At 42.5% G+C, this 17,740-nt stretch overlaps 3 protein-coding genes and 1 long non-coding RNA gene across 6 annotated transcripts; 2 read left to right on the plus strand and 2 right to left on the minus strand.

Annotated features, from left to right (window-relative positions):
* Positions 1-346: 346 nt before the first annotated feature.
* LOC139774445 (uncharacterized) lies at positions 347-6,834 on the plus strand. The gene is made up of 13 exons (XM_071709705.1): positions 347-1,016; positions 1,230-1,289; positions 1,500-2,471; positions 2,656-2,861; positions 2,998-3,138; positions 4,273-4,415; positions 4,522-4,592; positions 4,668-4,808; positions 4,930-5,097; positions 5,190-5,275; positions 5,414-5,536; positions 5,611-5,751; positions 6,136-6,834. The coding sequence occupies exons 1-13, from the start codon at positions 740-742 to the stop codon at positions 6,295-6,297; spliced, it is 2,691 nt and encodes an 896-aa protein (XP_071565806.1). The 5' UTR covers positions 347-739; the 3' UTR covers positions 6,298-6,834.
* Positions 1,291-1,888, minus strand: LOC139774446 (uncharacterized). Its single transcript, XR_011718576.1, has 2 exons — positions 1,749-1,888; positions 1,291-1,598 (listed from the first exon to the last, which is right to left on the minus strand). It is a non-coding gene; the product is annotated as an uncharacterized lncRNA (long non-coding RNA).
* Tm9sf4 (transmembrane 9 superfamily protein member 4) lies at positions 6,355-11,567 on the minus strand. Of its 2 annotated transcripts, none has more exons than XM_071709704.1 (10): positions 11,410-11,567; positions 10,566-10,816; positions 10,304-10,450; positions 10,078-10,233; positions 9,711-9,985; positions 9,205-9,423; positions 8,966-9,123; positions 8,562-8,821; positions 8,201-8,384; positions 6,355-7,974 (listed from the first exon to the last, which is right to left on the minus strand). In XM_071709704.1, exons 1-10 carry the CDS (start codon positions 11,410-11,412, stop codon positions 7,735-7,737), a joined length of 1,893 nt encoding a protein of 630 aa, XP_071565805.1. In that variant the 5' UTR covers positions 11,413-11,567; the 3' UTR covers positions 6,355-7,734. The 2 variants fall into 2 exon arrangements, with proteins under 2 accessions (XP_071565805.1, XP_071565804.1); XM_071709703.1 differs by lacking the exon at positions 11,410-11,567 and adding an exon at positions 11,113-11,319.
* Positions 11,568-12,047: 480 nt separating this feature from the next.
* On the plus strand, positions 12,048-17,699 carry LOC139774454 (neuroguidin). 2 transcript variants are annotated; one of them, XM_071709718.1, is made up of 4 exons: positions 12,048-12,263; positions 12,917-13,454; positions 13,599-13,949; positions 14,030-17,699. In XM_071709718.1, the coding sequence occupies exons 1-4, from the start codon at positions 12,255-12,257 to the stop codon at positions 14,053-14,055; spliced, it is 924 nt and encodes a 307-aa protein (XP_071565819.1). In that variant the 5' UTR covers positions 12,048-12,254; the 3' UTR covers positions 14,056-17,699. The 2 variants fall into 2 exon arrangements, with proteins under 2 accessions (XP_071565819.1, XP_071565820.1); XM_071709719.1 differs by lacking the exon at positions 12,048-12,263 and adding an exon at positions 12,393-12,843.
* Positions 17,700-17,740: the final 41 nt, after the last annotated feature.

Raw genomic sequence — 17,740 nt, forward strand, 5'->3', positions numbered from 1 at the left:
CCTAGGAAACGGAGCTTCCCATTGGACGCCAGGAGACGCCCCGCAGTCGCGCATTTGGTCTGTTCTTTACAGCTGAACTGGCTGCACTAGTTCAGAGTTCATCCTTTTCCTTCCAATGTGGTGTAAAAAAGATAAACTCTGAACTAGTGCAGCCAGTTCTGCTGCAAAGAACAGACCTATTATCTGCACCCCTACACCTGCACTTTCACTTTACATATGCACTTACACTTTCTGATCGACCCTCTCACGTTCCGACTTCCGCGTTCCGGCGATTCGAGAAACGCCGCCGCGCCGCGCCGCCGCCGTTCCGGACCGACAGCTGGCGCGTTCCGCGTTCCATCTGCCTTCCCGCCCGTTTAAAGCCCATCCCGCCAAAAGTGCAGTCTGCAGCTGGGGCAAACTCACAGTGCGCGGGGATGCGTTTGCCGCGCGGTAAATGACGTGTTTCGTCACAAATTCGGCAGGCGGTAACTAAACGCGTTAAATCGCTGACGTGGACGAATTTTCCGGCGACTCGCTGACAAACGTTTCGAGAACTTTCGATAGACTTTTCACGCGGCAGTGACTCTCGTGCAAGTCACTGCCGAGTCGGAGCTCGTCGGTCTCGGGATCGCGTGGACGAAGAATTTTAGGGTACGTGTAATTCTTCGCCGAATCCGCGGTTTCCCACTTGGAAAGGATTCGTCGACCCCGCGGCACGTTGGTCTGCGCGCTCGGCGATAATTTTGAGTGAAGAACGATGTCGGGTACGCAGACCACTATTTCTTTTCCCGTGCGAAAGAAGTGCGGTTTTTACGGTCGAAAGGAGGAAGTGAAGGAGGATTTCACGAACGCGACGGCGAGAGACACGCCGTCGAGGTACATCCCGGCCGTCAAGAAGATCGTCACCTTGACCAGCAGCGAGTCTGAGTCGGATTCCGATATTGAGAATACGACGAAGAAGCCCGAGGTTTACAGGGACAGGAGGACCGAGGACGCGGGCAACACGCCGAGGCGACGAAAGTGCCACGAGTATGGTAAGTTCGTATAAGATACATTATTTCACTTTATTTAAGAGCAATAATAAAAGAATTGCTTTAAAGATAGATTGTTCCACATATCACAGCGTTTTTGCACTTGGCGATAATTACACAACGTAATTCTGCTTTATGTATCATAATTTATACTGTGGATCTTTCTATTTTACATAAATTTGCCGTCAAAATGTGATAAATTATGTTTTGTTTCAGACAGGAGGGTCGAGAATGCGGGCAACACGCCAAGGCGACGAAAATGGGACGAGTCAGATGGTAGGTTTGCATAAGACACATTACTTTTATTTGTGAAAACAATAGTAAAAGGATTACTTTAAAGACATATTATTTAACATATTACATCTTTCTCGTGCTTTGTGATAGTTACGCAACATAATTTTGCTTTATGCATCATAATTATACTATGGACATTTTTATTTTACATAAATTTGTTGTCAAGACGTAATAAATTACAATTTGTTTCAGAACACACTCCTAGTCCACCCAAACAGAGAAGAGACAAGCCACATCTGCAGTCTCCCTTGACGCCGTCTACTCTTCTCAATAAATTAGTTCTGAAATCCCCTGAAAAAGAAAGCAAATTGACTCCCAAGAAATTATTTGACTCTTGCTTCTCTGAAGAGGAGAGCGAGTTAACTTCTAAGCTAGTATTAGGATCCAACAAATATCAAAACGCGCGAAAATCGTTGCACAGTTCCATAACGGAGGATTTACCTGGAAGGGAAGAAGAATTGACTAGGCTACAGAAATATCTTCTTGAACATTTGGACCAAGAAACGTCAGGGTCCTTGTACATCTCTGGTCCCCCAGGCACCGGCAAAACCGCGTGTCTGTTTAAAATTATGCAGCAGTCGGACATAAGGTCGAAATTCAAGGTGGTCTATATCAATTGCACCAGCATGAAATCTGCGGCTGCCATTTATTCGAAAATAATCCAGGAGCTGTGCATTCCTAGCTCAACAAAGTCGAGGAAGAACAGCAAAGCCGTTATAGAGAAGTATTTAACGTCCAAACACAAGACGCTGCTTCTAGTGCTGGACGAGATAGATCAATTGGAGAGCAGAAAGCAGTCTGTGCTGTATTCCATATTCGAGTGGCCTTCCATACCGGATTCCAAGCTGATCCTCGTCGGAATTGCCAACGCCCTGGACCTGACTGACAGAATATTGCCTAGATTGCAGGCTAGATGTGAACTGAAACCGGCGTTGATGCACTTTGCCCCATATTCCAAGCAACAGATATCTGACATAATATCTGCAAGACTGAACGAGGCGAATGCGGTTAATATTTTCACTTCGTCCGCGATACAATTCCTCGCGGGTAAGGTAGCTGCGATCTCCGGGGATATCAGGAGGGCCTTGGACATCAGCAGAAGAGTGATAGAATTGGCCGAGTCGCATCAAGTGGCGCAAGTACTGCGTCCGACAAACGATAACGGTAATTAATTTTTATGCGATGCAAGAACGTTGTAGTATTAATAAAAAATATTAATATTATCTATATATTATTGTACGATGATATATATTAACGTAAATTATCAAAATAAATATAAATAATTGAATATTATAAATAATTAAAGAATAATGTACGTACAACACTTGATTTTCTATTTTTAATCTAGAAACAAATATAGAGACCTCAAAAAAGGAAACAATAGAGAAGCCGGTTGACTTGAAGGAAGTAGTTACGGTTCTAAATGGAGTCTATGGGGGTACACAGAATCTCAATGAAGAACAGGATACATTTCCTCTTCAACAAAAACTGCTAATTTGCTCTCTATTGCTTATCCTTAATAAAGGGAAGAACAAGGATATAACTGTTGGAAGAGTAAGCTTGTCAAAATCACGCATTACAATTATAATTAAGCGTATAAAATTTTTACTAAACTAAATTTAGTTGTAATATATAATAAGTCATATTATGTTGCAACTTTCTTTTTCAAATGGCGCTCTATTCGTTTCAGTTGTACGAGGTGTACAGAAAGGTTTGCAAGAAGCGCAACATATCCGCCGTCGACAATTCCGACTTCGTGAACATGTGCTCGTTGATAGAGACCAGGGGTATCTTGCGAGTCGTGGGCAAGAAGGAGGCGCGTTTGTGCAAAGTAAACTTGCAGTGGGATCAAGAGGAGTTGGACGCGGCTTTGCAAGACAAACAGATGATGGCCGATATAATCAACGATACAAGTTGTTTATAGAACTATTAGGGAATTTTAATGTTATACCGTTTTGTTACGCCTAATTTATTTTATAGCTCCTTTAATATTTTGTATACATAACGTGACCATCTTGTTACCAATCAAATGTTACATTGTTATCAAGTCGTCGTCATCGTTTTTCTACATATCACTCTTTTAAAAATTTAGCACGAATATTTAGGCGCCGGTATTGTATGAGACTGTACATCGCATGAGACTGATTGTATTTACTGCGCATTTTATATTGTACTGAGGACGTTTGATATCATTGTAGAGAGATATATTTTTGATGATTGCAAATAAAATTTGTTTTAAGTACAAGTAGATTGGGTGTATTAAATAGATCAAAGTCTAATTTTTTTGCTTGTGTTTTTCTATGTTCTTTATTTTATACTTAACAGTATATGAACGCTAAGAAGATAAGAAAAAGTTATATGGCAATAAATTCCATCTTTTGAATGTAATTTCTTTTTGCAGTAAAGTTTAGAGAGGAAATATGCTAAACATTTTTAAAATAACGGTATAAATAAAAAAAAGGGAAGGCGAAAAATATTGTTCCGTTTCTGTTTATGTTTTCTGAGAAGAAATGTCCATCTAAAGGGAACGGGCCCATAATGTTTTACATACGGTCGTGCGAAATTGGATTTCAAGTTATGTTAGGTCAGAATTTAGGTTAGTTTAGGAGATAATTATAGGTTAAGAATTCTCCGCATTGTTTACATGGTGCAGAGGCAGCAAAAAAATGGCATTACCAGAGCTTTACGTATAAGTTAAAGACTTGTACTTAAAAATTTTGTATAAATTTTGAGAAATTTCGAGGATGTATCTTAAGACAGTTAAGACACTTCTCCCCAGGACACTTTTCAACATGAGTTTAGGTTTAGTGTTTGTACTATTCTTCTGCGAATATCTCATATATTACGTGGTGCTTGTACAAGTGAGTCCCCGTGTTACATTCACTGATTTGTCATGTAAGAGCTTAGACTGTTTAGGAACATGTTTCTCCTTAACGAAAATTCAAAAGTCATAATTGGTTCTCAGTGCAAATGGCCCACTTTGGACCCTCGGAAAGAGGACCCTGCTCAACGTGGGGAAGCAACGGACAGGCCTGTCAGAGCTATGTTTATAGCGGACACTCATTTATTAGGTTCCAGAGAAGGTCATTGGTTTGATAAGCTGCGAAGGTTTGTATACAGCCCCAAGGCTGTAATTTCATATATTTCTACTAAATTATATTTTTTTATGTATTGCATTTGCATGTGTACTGAAGACTGACGTATATTGCTCCAGGGAATGGCAAATGTACAGAGCGTTCCAAACTATGATGACGTTACACCGACCGGACGTAGTTTTTGTACTGGGTGAGTAATGCATGTATCATTGTTTGCGATATCTTCTAAAGTTACTTGTTAGTTTCATTATCTCGCGATATTCAGGTGATGTTTTCGACGAGGGACAATGGTGCGGCTCTATGGAATTCGAGTATTATATAAAGAGATTCCATTCCTTGTTTCATGTGCCTAAGGACACACACATCTATGTCGTCGCTGGAAATCACGATATGGGATTTCACTACGGTACGTTGAAGTATATATTCTTTGCGAAGAATCTGTCCCGAATAACGATGAATCCAGTAATAATTCCTGCTTTATACTTGAGTCGAATGTAAATATATATTTTAACAATGTACGCTTTTAGCAATCACGCCGTATCGTAATCAGCGCTTCATTCACGGCCTGAAGAGCCCGAGCGTGCGACGGCTGAGTCTAAGAGACAATCACTTTGTGCTGATCAACAGCATGGCATTGGAAGGAGATGGTTGTTTCCTGTGCCGACCGACCGAGATCGCGGTGAATAAAATAGCTAGTAAGCTATCACCTCTGTGTTCTTGTATTAACGTGCCAAGGTCTTTACGTAATTGATTAATCGTTACACCGTCTGCGTGTGTCATATTTCAGAGGATCTGAAGTGTGCGAGAAAAATTGGCAATGATTGTCGCAACGCAAGCGCGATTTCCAGATACAGCAGGCCTATATTGCTGCAAGTCAGTCTTCCCACCATAATTCGTAAATAAGATATTTTCACAAATAACATAGGAACAGAAATCCTAAAGAATTCCAAGACTAACTTTTAAATATGAGAAAAATTCCGTTTGAAAACAGAAGTATCGTTTCTTCTTCAGCATTATCCGATGTATCGAGAATCGGATGAAATTTGCAACGAATTGGATCAGGCTCCTCAGGAGTTGAAGGCTATCAAGTTTCGGGAGCGATGGGAATGCTTGTCGAAGGAAGCGTCGGAGCAGGTACGTTTGATAACTTCACTAACGGAACAGGCACACATATTCGATACTAACGCAAAGCTCGACTTGTCCCGCAGCTTTTAGATATATTGAATCCGCGACTGATCGTCGACGGTCACACACATCACGGTTGCAGAAGGATACATCGGGACGACGTTCTGGAATTCACGATCCCGTCTTTCAGCTGGCGCAATAAGGTCAACCCATCCCTTCTGATGGTAAATCTTAACTTTAAGATTTTGACGTAAACTCATTAATGGTCAACGTCTCACTTTCGGAAATATTACAAGCTATAGAGCGAAAAAATAAAAATGGAGTAAAGGGGTACAAAAATGTTGCTAATTTAAGGAGTATTATTTATTATTAGCTAAAAATAATATTGGGTAAATAATATTCCTCAAACTCTTTTCGTCTGATTTTCAGGCATGAAATTAATAAATTATTTAATTCTGGTATTAAACTGGGATCTTTATCTTTTAGAAGATAGAAGCATAATATGCTTAACTGGAATTCTTTATAGTCTTAATATTATTATAGCTTTCTCAATGAGTTAATTGTCCCCTGTTGGGACACAATATATCCGCGAATTATTTGTATTTCAGGGTACTTTCACTGCCAGCAATTACTCTGTCTCCAAATGCTACATGCCCGTGGAATCTACTGTGATCACTATTTATAAATGTAGTCTCCCATGCATGCTGATATATCTGATTATAAAACTCAGGCCAAGGCGGCACGCGTACTCGCGTTTGAAAATGCCTTGACTAAATCTATCGTGACACGTTCGAATGCGAACGGGCGTATAATAATTCTATATACAATGCAATTTATGGAGGCTATAATTGTCGAAATTAGGACATATCTGTATACACTTTTCGTACACGCTATCCATCACGTATTATTTACAACAGTAATAGTATAAAATACTTTGTGATATTTCATAATTATAACGATGTCAATCTCGATGTACATAGAATTCTATTATGGAGAACTTGAGACATGTTTACTAAAAGATCATGTAAGTACCAACGAATTTTATATAAGTGCGTTAAAAGAAAAAAATTTACAAATCGAGTCTCAACGGAACTGGACGCACAGAGGTTTGTGATGACATGATCCGAAAGCTGAAGAATGAAAACGTGCACTCGTACGAATGTAAAGTAAATACACAAAACTATGTTATTATTCATATACATTGCATACCGCGCTTATTGTTATTATAATAATAATAATCGGCCGAGACAGTTGCATGTTGTATTCTTACATTAAAGGAAACAATAAACACTTTAGACTGGCGCTCATTTTTATCGGCTATAATACTTTCGCACATTGACTGTTACTAATATCACATTACTTGAATATTTTTACAGAGTCCCTTGGTCTTCGACAAGAAACGTTATTGATATAGCCAACGTCCAACTGTTCGTAGATCAGTTCGATTATTTTCTCGTGTGTATGTATACATATATATGTATGTCGTAAATAATAAGTACTCACGGGAGAAACCTTGCAACTAAGTATTATATAAATAAAATAGATTTATTATACATTGGAGCTCCATATTCGCGCCTTCCCTAAGCGCATATTTCATGTACATTCACAAGTATGAAAAGCTTATTTTCCGCCATAAAAAAAGGAAGTGATAAACAGAAAACTGATTTTTGCAATGTTTTAAAATAAAGATATTAGAAGAACTTCTTTCTCTCTTCGCTGCGATATTTATCTCAAAATAAATAAAATAAAAAAAGTATCAAGAAAGAAAAAAATGTTTTCTTGAAAGGACCTCTAACTTTCAATATATATCTTTTCCCTATTGTCTCTCAATCTTTACATTCGCGATAGTTTTGCAAATCCTAAGCCGTGCGACAAACATGGAGCTTACATTGTACTCATTATGACGGACGCAAGAATAGACACGTAGAAACCTTACGTCAATACATCAAATATGCGTACACATGTCATAAAATCTTGTGCAATGTTCGCAGTTTCAAAATTTCACGTGGAAGATGAGATGCATCCGCTTCGATTCACTTATTGTTCCTACACGATACGAAAACTTCAGCTTTCTGCCTCTCTCTCTCTCTCTCTCTCTCTCTCTCTCTCTCTCTTTCGCTCGCTCCCTTTCTCTCTCCCTTTCTCTCGCTCGGTTAAATTAAAAGTCTAAATTTATTTCGCTTGCATTACTCTAATGATAATTTTGACTAGTCTATTTTGACGGCCGCGTATATTTTCCTGATGAAGGCGTACGCGGCGAAGAAGCCGATCGTGCCGGTCAGCAACCAGAATGTGAGGACCATTAACGCGGTGTAGCCGAAATACATGAGAGTCGGCACCAGCTCGGTGATCTTCAGTTTGGTGACAAAGTAAAAGACGGAATACGCCAGCACGTAGACCGCCGATCCACCGCTTACGATGAAACTGCGCCACCACCACCTATAATCCTGAAATCAAAACATCAAAGCGTAAGAATAAGAATATTACAAAAGCTAGGAAAAAATACGAATCAAGAAGACAGAAAGAGCATTCAAACTGCAAATGATAGAACATAGAAAAACTGAATTCAAAGTCCAAATAAAGATATAAAAATCTTCCTTAAATAAAAATTAAATATGGCATTGAATATTAAATCAAAGAGACCGCTTTTGGTAATTTTCTCGTTGCACTTACTTCGCCGCACAACTGGAAGTAGACCATGACTATTGATATTTGCGAGCACGAGATTACAAGGATACAGAAAACGAGGAATAGAAATCCGAAAAGATAATAAAACTGATTTTCCCAGAGCGCAGTCAGGATGAAGAACAGTTCTATGAATACCGCGCCGAATGGTAAGATTCCAGCCATTAAAGTGCTGCAAAGATTATTTCCTTTATTAATATTTAATAGTAAAAAATTATTTATATATCAATTTAAAATAATATTGTTAATATATAATTGTACAGGCATATTATAAAATATATTTCTACAATTGATATTTATTAATAGCGAAATAGAAAAAAGTGGGTTAAAATTCTCTTCTCAAACTTACCATAATATTGGATTCATATACCATAGCTGGTCAGGAATTTGTCTAGGGATTTGATTCGTTCTAACGGGATGCGTAAAGGGCTGCTTGCGATAGCCAAAGAAGTAACCGAGATAGACGAGAGGTAGTGAGATGCCGAACCAGAGGCACAGCAGGGCCACCATTGTGGTGAAGGGAACCGCACCAGAGCTATGTTTTCCCCATATGAAGAAATTTAGGAAGAAGCATGTCGTGAAGACTATACCTGGATAGAACGTCGCCGTCTGCAGCAATAAATATTAATCCTTATATTAGAAATTACGATATATATGTTTCGTGAATTAATTGTGGAAAATTATACAAGTTAATTATGCAGAAAAACATATTCACGTTATATGAATAACTCATATGTAATCTATGTTTCTTACCAGTAAAGCGGCTCTTCTCCACTCTCGACCCCGCATAGTTTTGTACAATCGAGCCGAGAAATAGCCAGCGATTAAACCAGAAAACACATACAAAAATATCCCGCAGGTGCCCAAGGCTCCTCGACTCGCCGGCGACAGCATTCCCAGCATCGCGAAGACTGCAGGAATACAGACAGGTATAAACAAATATGTAATCGCTGTACTTTACGTTGCATTGCTAGGATTCAATATGTTCCTACATATCGTGATTAAAGCCATGAAAAATATCTGGATGCCGTTGCCGATCACGGCGGCGAATAAGCGCGAGTTGGTCGGCGGTCGGAACACGTCTCCATGAACCAATTTCCAACCGGTCTCCTCGATGGTTTCATCCAGACCTGCCAAACTGTCACTCTCGCCCGCGTTGTAACGGGCTATGTCCCTTCTGAGTGTTCTCACCATGATCATCGTAAGAATTCCTGCAATAAGTACATAATCCAAAAATTAATACCCAAAATTAAATTCTGAAAAAGTACAGGAATTATTAATTGGTTTTTAATTATATATTTTTGCTACTTCGAAAATCGAGGAAATAAAGTTTTTGTATCGACTTTGTCATATTTTATCGAGTAGTCGTAAAATTTGTCCAATGTCGTCGTGCGTCGCGTGATACACTTGCAAATTCGCGTCACGAAATATTGCAGAAACTTGAAATGCGAGAATCTAAAGTTTTTTGCCTAATATCGTAGTCGCTGCTCATTCTCACCAGATAAGAAGAAAACGACAATGAGAGAATTGATGATCGAGAACCAGTGAATTTCGACGTCGCTCATGCCGAGGTACACGTCCCATCTGCTCGCCCAGCTGACGTCCGACTGTTTCCATTCCACCGAGTACAGGAAGAGGAGACGCGTGCTTTTTGGATTGACAAATTGCGGGCTGGCCTCGCTCGGTAGAACGCAAGTGTTCCCGTTGAACTTTAATTGAGTTGTGTCGATGGATCGAGCTTCCACCTCGAATCCAACTACTCTAAATTCATTTCTGTAAAAAAAGAAAAGGTAAAACGATTTTTATCACAATTTCCTCCATCATCTCGGTAAACTCTTTTGCGGACGTATGGAATGGATACTAACTCGCCGTGTTTGTGATAGCTTAACTTTAGCTTAAGATAATTATTGATGTACACTAGATCGTTCATGATTCCACCGAGGCGATACCCTTGATAGACCACCACGTTATTCGTTTCTTTGTGTTTCTTCTTGGTGGCTGCCGGCAGATTATCTATCAACCTGAAAAAGATCCAAGATAGAGACGACGTAAAACGCATCTTCTTGTAACGTATAATAATGAAATTCTAACAGGTGCACGAAATATTCATGCTGGACCATCTGGATGACGTGCTGGGAATTTGCCTCGTCCCAAGTCATCAATTTAGATGGCTTGTGACACAGTAGCCTGCAGGTGATGTCTTCTCCCATTACAACTTCATATGGGGTGTTTACTATCCTGGGAAGCAAAGATAAGAATTATTAGAATTTGCAACGATCAGAAAAATTGGATAATAGCATTAATATAAAGAAATTTCCCTAAATCAAATCGGTGCTTTCTTTTAGGTCTTTACCTGTCACCACGCAACACCTCTCCCAAATTCTCCGACTTATAAATGAAGGTTCCATTCTTGGGTAAGCAAAATGGAAGGGAATAATATTCATATGGTAGTTGCGTGTGGGTGCTGGTCATTTTGACCGCTTTAACGTCGATCTTCTGGCCTTTCTTGAACTCCACTGGAGCGACTCCAGGCACGTAGAAGCCATTTGTCTCTATCAGGAGGCATATTACCACTAGCACGGCACCATTTCTCTGCAATCTTCCCTGCATCGAAAGATTTTACTGATTAACACAAAATTGCGACTATTAACGTCGCAAGATACTGAATCCGATTGCACCGATGCGTGGTGGGAATTTTTTTTCAAAACGTATCGTTTTATCAATGACATTTGTGAAAGCGTTCGATCAACGCTTACGCAATCAATTTATGGTAGTGAAAAGTCTTGTTTGTAAACGAGTAAAAATATTGACAACGACAAATGGTCGTTTTTTTGCATACAAATTTACGACGGACTCGTAAAAATCCGACGACACGCAATCGCGCTACTGTAAACACCTACAACGGAGTGAATCATCCGATCTACGCGGCACGTGCGGAAACGGCGGGGAAAAACGCGCAACGAGCGTCGACCGCCGCGGGCCGCGGGCCGCGATCGCGCAATTGACGTCGCGAGTCGCGAGTCGTCAGCCTCGCCTCGGGAGCGATCTTCTCTGCGGGAAAACGCGGAGAAAAGGAGAGGAGAGCCTCGCGCGAGGCCGTGTCATGCCCGGCCACGTAGCGACTCCGCGCTCCGGACTCCGGGAATCTCTCTCCCGGGGAGGAGGAAGGGTGCCTCGGCGGGAACGATCGCACCTACCATTCTACGCGATTGTTATGACTTTTCGACAAGGATCGCGCGCCACGCTGTCTCTCGGTAGTCTCGCCCTCGGGGTCTCTCGCGTCTCGCGTCTCACCACCACCTCGCGCGCGAGCTCGCCCACCCGACAGCCTCACGTCCAGAGTGAAGTTGCCGCCGCGTGAGCGCCCGCGCGGCCGCGCGCTGAAGCTGGCCGCTGGCCGGCCGCGCCGGCGCGGCGCCGGAGCGGCGCGCCAACGTCGCGCGGGGAGAATCCCTAGCCGCGTCGCGGCGCCCTCGCGCCCTCTCGAGACGAGGACGAGACTGGACGAGACGCGGTAAAAAGAGAAAAGAACAATCGCGGACGGGAAGTCGATCGAATCCGATCGACGGAGGCTCGGGAATATCCGAGGATTCCCGGCGATTTCTCCGTATTTATCGCGAATCGTAAAAATTTGGTCGATCGGTGCCGTCGGTCGCGGCGATGACGGCGATCACGGGCTCCGTCTCGAGGACGGGCGAGCGCGTTTCGAAGATGGCGCCGCTCCTAGCCCTCGTCGCTCGACCGGAAGCGCAGTCTCGTTGAGCCACGAAACGAGATTCTCTCGGCCGACGAACGTCGGGCGTCCGTCATCTCGCGGAGCCGGAAAAATCGCGCGAGGCCGATCGCGCGTGGAGGCGGAGCGGTCCGCGTCGGCACGCGGACCCTAGGAACTCGCGCGACGGTCGCTCGGCTGACCAGACTTTTCCGAGCGAAAAAATATACCCCCCCGAAAAGGAAAATATCGTCCCACGTGGGGACTCGTTTAATTACAAGTTACGTTGTTTGGATATGCGTCTGTCCGGCTGATTTTTCACGCGGAAGCATGGTGCAGGTGAGTGGCGTGCCGTCCGCGCGTTATCGCCGCGTAATTTGGCCGCGCCGCGCGGTATCCGCCGCGTTTTTCTGCCCGTGTCGCCGTCGGGAATTTTTGATTGTTTTTTTTTTTTTTCCCTCCGCTGTCATCCATTAGTAAATAGGAAAGATGGCAGCAGATTATTGCGCTTTTTTCCCCGTGCCTTCGGTCCCGGGCGGACATTTTTCCCGGGGCACCGCAGCGGCCCGGGGCGAGTTTCTCGCCGTAATTACCGTCGAAATCGCCCGTCGAGCGCGTTTCCACGCATGGGATTCGCCGCGCCGACCGTTTTTCTGAATGAAACGCCGCGGTAACCGGGACGTACGCGATACCCGCCGCACTCGCCCACACGGGGCCGCCGCGTACCGCGCGAGACCCGCCGCTCGCGTGGGCGTTACGCGAGGAGAACGTCCCGGCGGTTTCGTCTCCGCTTAACCTATGCGCCTATGCGCGCGGGAACGACCTGCGACAGTGCGACGTAAATAAACGACGCGCGACGCGCTCCGATTCCCCCGCGAGTATCCCGCGCGCCCGCACCCCGACGGGCCCGACGATGATCGTAAGACTCGGAGGGGACTATTGTTATTGTGATTTTTGACTGGTCTTTTTTAACGATTCGTTTCCCCTCGCAGGCTATCGACGAGATGGAGCAGAGGGACCTGCCGCAGGCGTTCCGCCTGCTGGGGGAGATGAACGCCAACGTCCTCCAGGTGAACCAGCTCGTGGACAACATGCTGGTGCGCGTGAAGAACGGCGAGATCTCCACGGACAAGGGCCTCAGCTTCCTAGAGATGAAGTACCACATGCTGCTCTCGTATCTCATCAACCTGACCTACGTCGTCCTGAGAAAATGCTCCGGCGAGCGTATCGAGGGCGACCCGTCGATCGACCGTCTGATCGAGATCAGGACTGTCCTAGAGAAAATCCGACCAATAGACCACAAGCTTAAGTACCAAATAGATAAGCTCGTCAAGACGGCGGTGACCGGCACCATCAACAGCGACGATCCCAGCAACTTCAGGGCGAATCCCGACGCGTTGGTCGCCAAGTTTGACAGCGAGGACTCGGACAGCGATCAGGAGGAGGATGCGGACGGTGTCAAGTCAACGACGCAGCAGTCCAGGAAATCTAACGTTTACGTGCCGCCGAAACTCGCCGCGGTGCATTATGGTCAGTTCCCGATTTTGACAAAATTTTCATAACTTTACATAATTTGTTGACAATTTTTACACATAGCTTACATATGCTTGAATTATTTTTTATCTCTCTTCTCTCGTTTGCTCGTTAATCAATCACAAGTTGTAATTTCTCCAGATGGCGACGAAACAATGGCGGAGAAGATTCGCAAGGCCGGCGAGAGAGCTCGCAGACGCGTCGTGTCAAATACGGTGTTGCGGGAACTGAAGGAGGAGTATCTGGACGCGCCTGTGGAGGACAGCCAAGGTCTGGGCGAGAAGCGAGCGATTCTGGTGCGCGAGGACAAGCGGAAGACCGAGTACGAGGAGAATTACATGACGCGTTTGCCCGTCACCAAGCAGGAGAAGCATAGACGTCGCCAGATGACGACTCTGGGCACTCTCGGCGACGAGATCACCACTTTCGGGGAGTCATCCACCAAGACCGCTAAGAAGAGAAAAGCTCAGAGGAAGGGCAAAGCTAAAAAGAGTAAGAGACCTCTCGCCGTAGTAGCTCTACGCGAATGCGTCGGCGAGACAGGGTGCTAAAATCGAAAATTTACGTTGCAGGTTTCAAGAAAAAACGGCATCACTAAGAGCATGATGAAGAGACGACTCTGGGACTTTGGACGAGACCCCGGGTTTCATTACAGCATTAACGATTAAGGTAAAAAGTAAAAAAAAAGAAAAATAAATTTACTCGACTTCTTCTTCGAAACAAAAGCAGATGCCACTAATAATCGTTATTAAGTTAAGCTAAAGATAACATCGTAACATCTAGTAATAAAAAAAAAATGACAACGTGTGTCGACGGTGGAGTAAAAATAGCACGATGGTAATTTATTACTGTATAAGACATACTAATGGTCGTGTAATTGATAATTCTAGTTAATAATGATTTTAATCTTTAACTGTTGTCTGAGAGATCAATTTTGATCTGTGGAGTTGAGAGACGAGAGATCCATCGAGAAAAAGAAAAACTGTATTCCACGGTGAGCGTGAATGCGGTGAGAAACAACGTCGAGGTAACGATGGCACATACGAGCTTAAATGGAAATTATGTGTCGTAATAGCGTAATATTGTATTGTAATGTTGGATCGAGTAGCGCGGACTTAACGGCTCCAGGATTGAAAATTGTGAATTACACGTAAAAGTTGAAAGCAGAACATTCCTCTGCTTTATTTTGAAATATTCTCCGGCTATATAGAAATGAACGAAGGGAGGAGGAAATCAGTAAACATAGCAGGAGAGACGATATTGAATTAATTGTTAACGAAAAGCGTAAAAATCACAAGACATTCACATAGCAAAAACGCCCGCCGGTCATAAAACTCAAGATTTAAAAAAGAAAGAGAAGGAAACAAAAGAGGAAAAAAAGTTCTTTAGGAAACTGCACGCACTCGGCGCAATCTTTGAAAGCAAGCTTTTCGGAAAACATTTTTGGAAAGAAACAAGCGAAAAAAAGAGGAAAAGAAGCAAAAAACGATATTTCGTCGATATCGCATGTCTTAGGATTTTCTCGCTGTCTTAGAGTAGTGAAGTAGTTACTAGTTTTACTATATTATATGTATGTTTCGTTTGTGTTTTTCCCCTGGTGAAACTGTTGAGGCTATTACAAACATTTTGAATGTGAGTCATGTTTTTACGTTAAGTCTCATTTGTCTTTTATTATTACAATGTACTTGTGCATTGTATATCTGTTGTTTTTGCGTTGGTTTTAAGTCGTTAAACTTATATTGATGGTAATATAAGGATAACACGAGCGTGTCAAAATTCAAAATTGTCGTCATGTTCTCAGATTTCATTTCGATTGATTGTTTGTTTGATTTCTCAGAGGGAGAGAGAGGGGGAGCCTGTGTCATATCGCACACACTAACGGATAGAAAGTGAACGAACGAAGGAACAAACGAACGAACGAACGAACGAAGACTCCGGGCGAAAATCACTTCTGCAAGCCTGATAAATAGGATATATATATATATATATATGTATATATATATATGTATACAATCAAATCGTGTGCGCGCGGGAGGGGGGCTGAGAATCGCATTGTCAGTTGTGGTTTTCTTCCCCTCAAATAGGTTGCATTTTTTTTTTCTTAACGTTGTTAGACGCGGGGCGCCTCGCTTCGTCGCGGCGCTCCCCGGGTGGAAATGTTCCTTTAAAGTAGCGAAGTTGAGCGACACATATTGTTCTATGCAGAGAATACGTACGTTAGATATATGCGTTATATAGCCACATTGCTCATTCCCTGCAGAAGTGATGCCACCCGTCCCTGTTTGCCCTCGCGAGAGGCAACTTAACTCGGTTCGCTGCGTATGCTGGCCAAGGGCTCAACCATCCATAGATATTATATTTTTTACAGAAGTGTTCATAGATTGAGCCAACTTGGCGCGGCGCCGACGGATGTGTTACACGCCTCCCCCTCTCCTCGACGATCTGTGAAGACGATTAATTAAAGGAGAAAAAAAAAAGAAAAAATGTGATAATGATTATTCATGAGATAATAGTTAAAGAGAAACTTAAACAAAATAGCACAATCGCTGGGCATTATTTACAAAGTGCTAGCAAGCCTAATGTCAGCAGCCTTGTCGTATTTGGTATTTAAAAAAAAAAATGAAATTGAAAAACGCCGAATTGCGGACGGATTTTTCGCGGAACATCCAACGCTTTTGAAGAGACACACGCGCGCGTTATTAATACGGGATTGATTTCCCGAGCGCGCGCGCGCAAAAGAGAAAGACAGAGAGAAAAAAAAAAGAAAAGAAAATCGGGATTGAAATGGAATTTGTCCGACGTTCGGCTTCCTCATACTCCATTGCATATAGACGATAATTTTGTGAAGCACACCTATGACCAGCGCGAGCTGCGAGCCCGGAAAAAGATATATCTATATATATACATATGTATACGTCGATCAACGCACCTTCATAATCGCCCAGTAAGATTTCGATTACTGCCGGTACGATATGCCGATAACGATATTTTGCAATAGGCCTCGAAACACTTTGCATTCGTACGCTCCACGAAACAGCATCCTGCGATACACTGGACTTTTTTATACGTAGATTAAACGACACACGGTTTCTTCGGGCTTGCGGCCGCAAGTGTGATAGATGCGCGAAGGAGTATTCATACGACACACAACATATCCACACACGCAACATATAGCAGCAAGGTAATAGGATTACATTGAATACACTACCTCAAATCAATAGTAATATGGATTTACAGTAATACGGGAAAAAAGAGAATAAAAAACTCCGTAGCGGTCGCGCTCGCTCCGTTGTTGTTACGAACTCGGATTCTTTACGCCGACGTTTTTTTACGGAACGTATTTCCACCGAAGACTTTGTTGAAGGATGTATGTACAGTGGATTTATTCGCCTTAGAACACTCTCGCCAATCTATATTAACCCTAGGAGACGCAGGTGTAATTTTACAGTAAATCATAGGACTTCCTTGGACTGCGATCCTGCGATGATCGAAAATTCATTAAAAAAAGAATTGTAGATCTAGAGCGGATCTCCATTCCGTTTTTCATTTTCCGATGATTTGAACGACTTGTAAGAAAGAAATCCAGTTGACGTTTAAAATGTTTCAATCCATCCCAGACCTATTCAGCACGGGATAATGATTGAATTAGAATTTGATGTTTAATTGGTCGTTAACTCGAGCATTTAACTCGATTCCCGTTGGATCCCGTGTTTCCCAGGGTTATAAGGAAAGGACCTACAAATGTACAAATATATATTAGGAAGATATTGCGAGAGCGTTGCCGCTGCGGACTTTTAAAAGAGTAGTCCTTCAAATCCAACAACGCTGCCGAATGCCGAACTGAAAAAAAAGAAAAAAAAGAAAAAGGAAAGAAAGAAAAGTATCAAGAAGTATCTTTGCAGCAGAGACGGAATGATGATAGGGATGACTTATTGACTACATTCATAGTCTTTGAAGAGTAACGACGTTTGATTTATATATTGGTGAATTTTTCTGTAATTTTATGTACACTATATAAATGACAATTCTCAACGTGTGAGCGAGAGAGATTGTGAGAACGGAGAGCGAGAGAGAAATAAAAGGTGAGACAGAGAAAGTTTACCTTGTACATTTAAAAATTGTGGTTATTACGAATGAATTATTATTATTAATTATTATTATTATCACGGATTATACTATGATTATTATTATCATCATGTAGAATGCTTCTTACTGACTGAATAAAATGTTTTCAATGTCTAAGATTACCACCTTTTCGCTATAACACAACTTCTCTAATATAT

The sequence above is a fragment of the Temnothorax nylanderi genome, unplaced genomic scaffold (assembly GCF_030848795.1).
Source record: "Temnothorax nylanderi isolate EJ_2023f unplaced genomic scaffold, tnyl_v1.0 TNYL_tig0081_pilon, whole genome shotgun sequence".
Classification (NCBI taxonomy): Eukaryota; Metazoa; Arthropoda; class Insecta; order Hymenoptera; family Formicidae; genus Temnothorax; species Temnothorax nylanderi.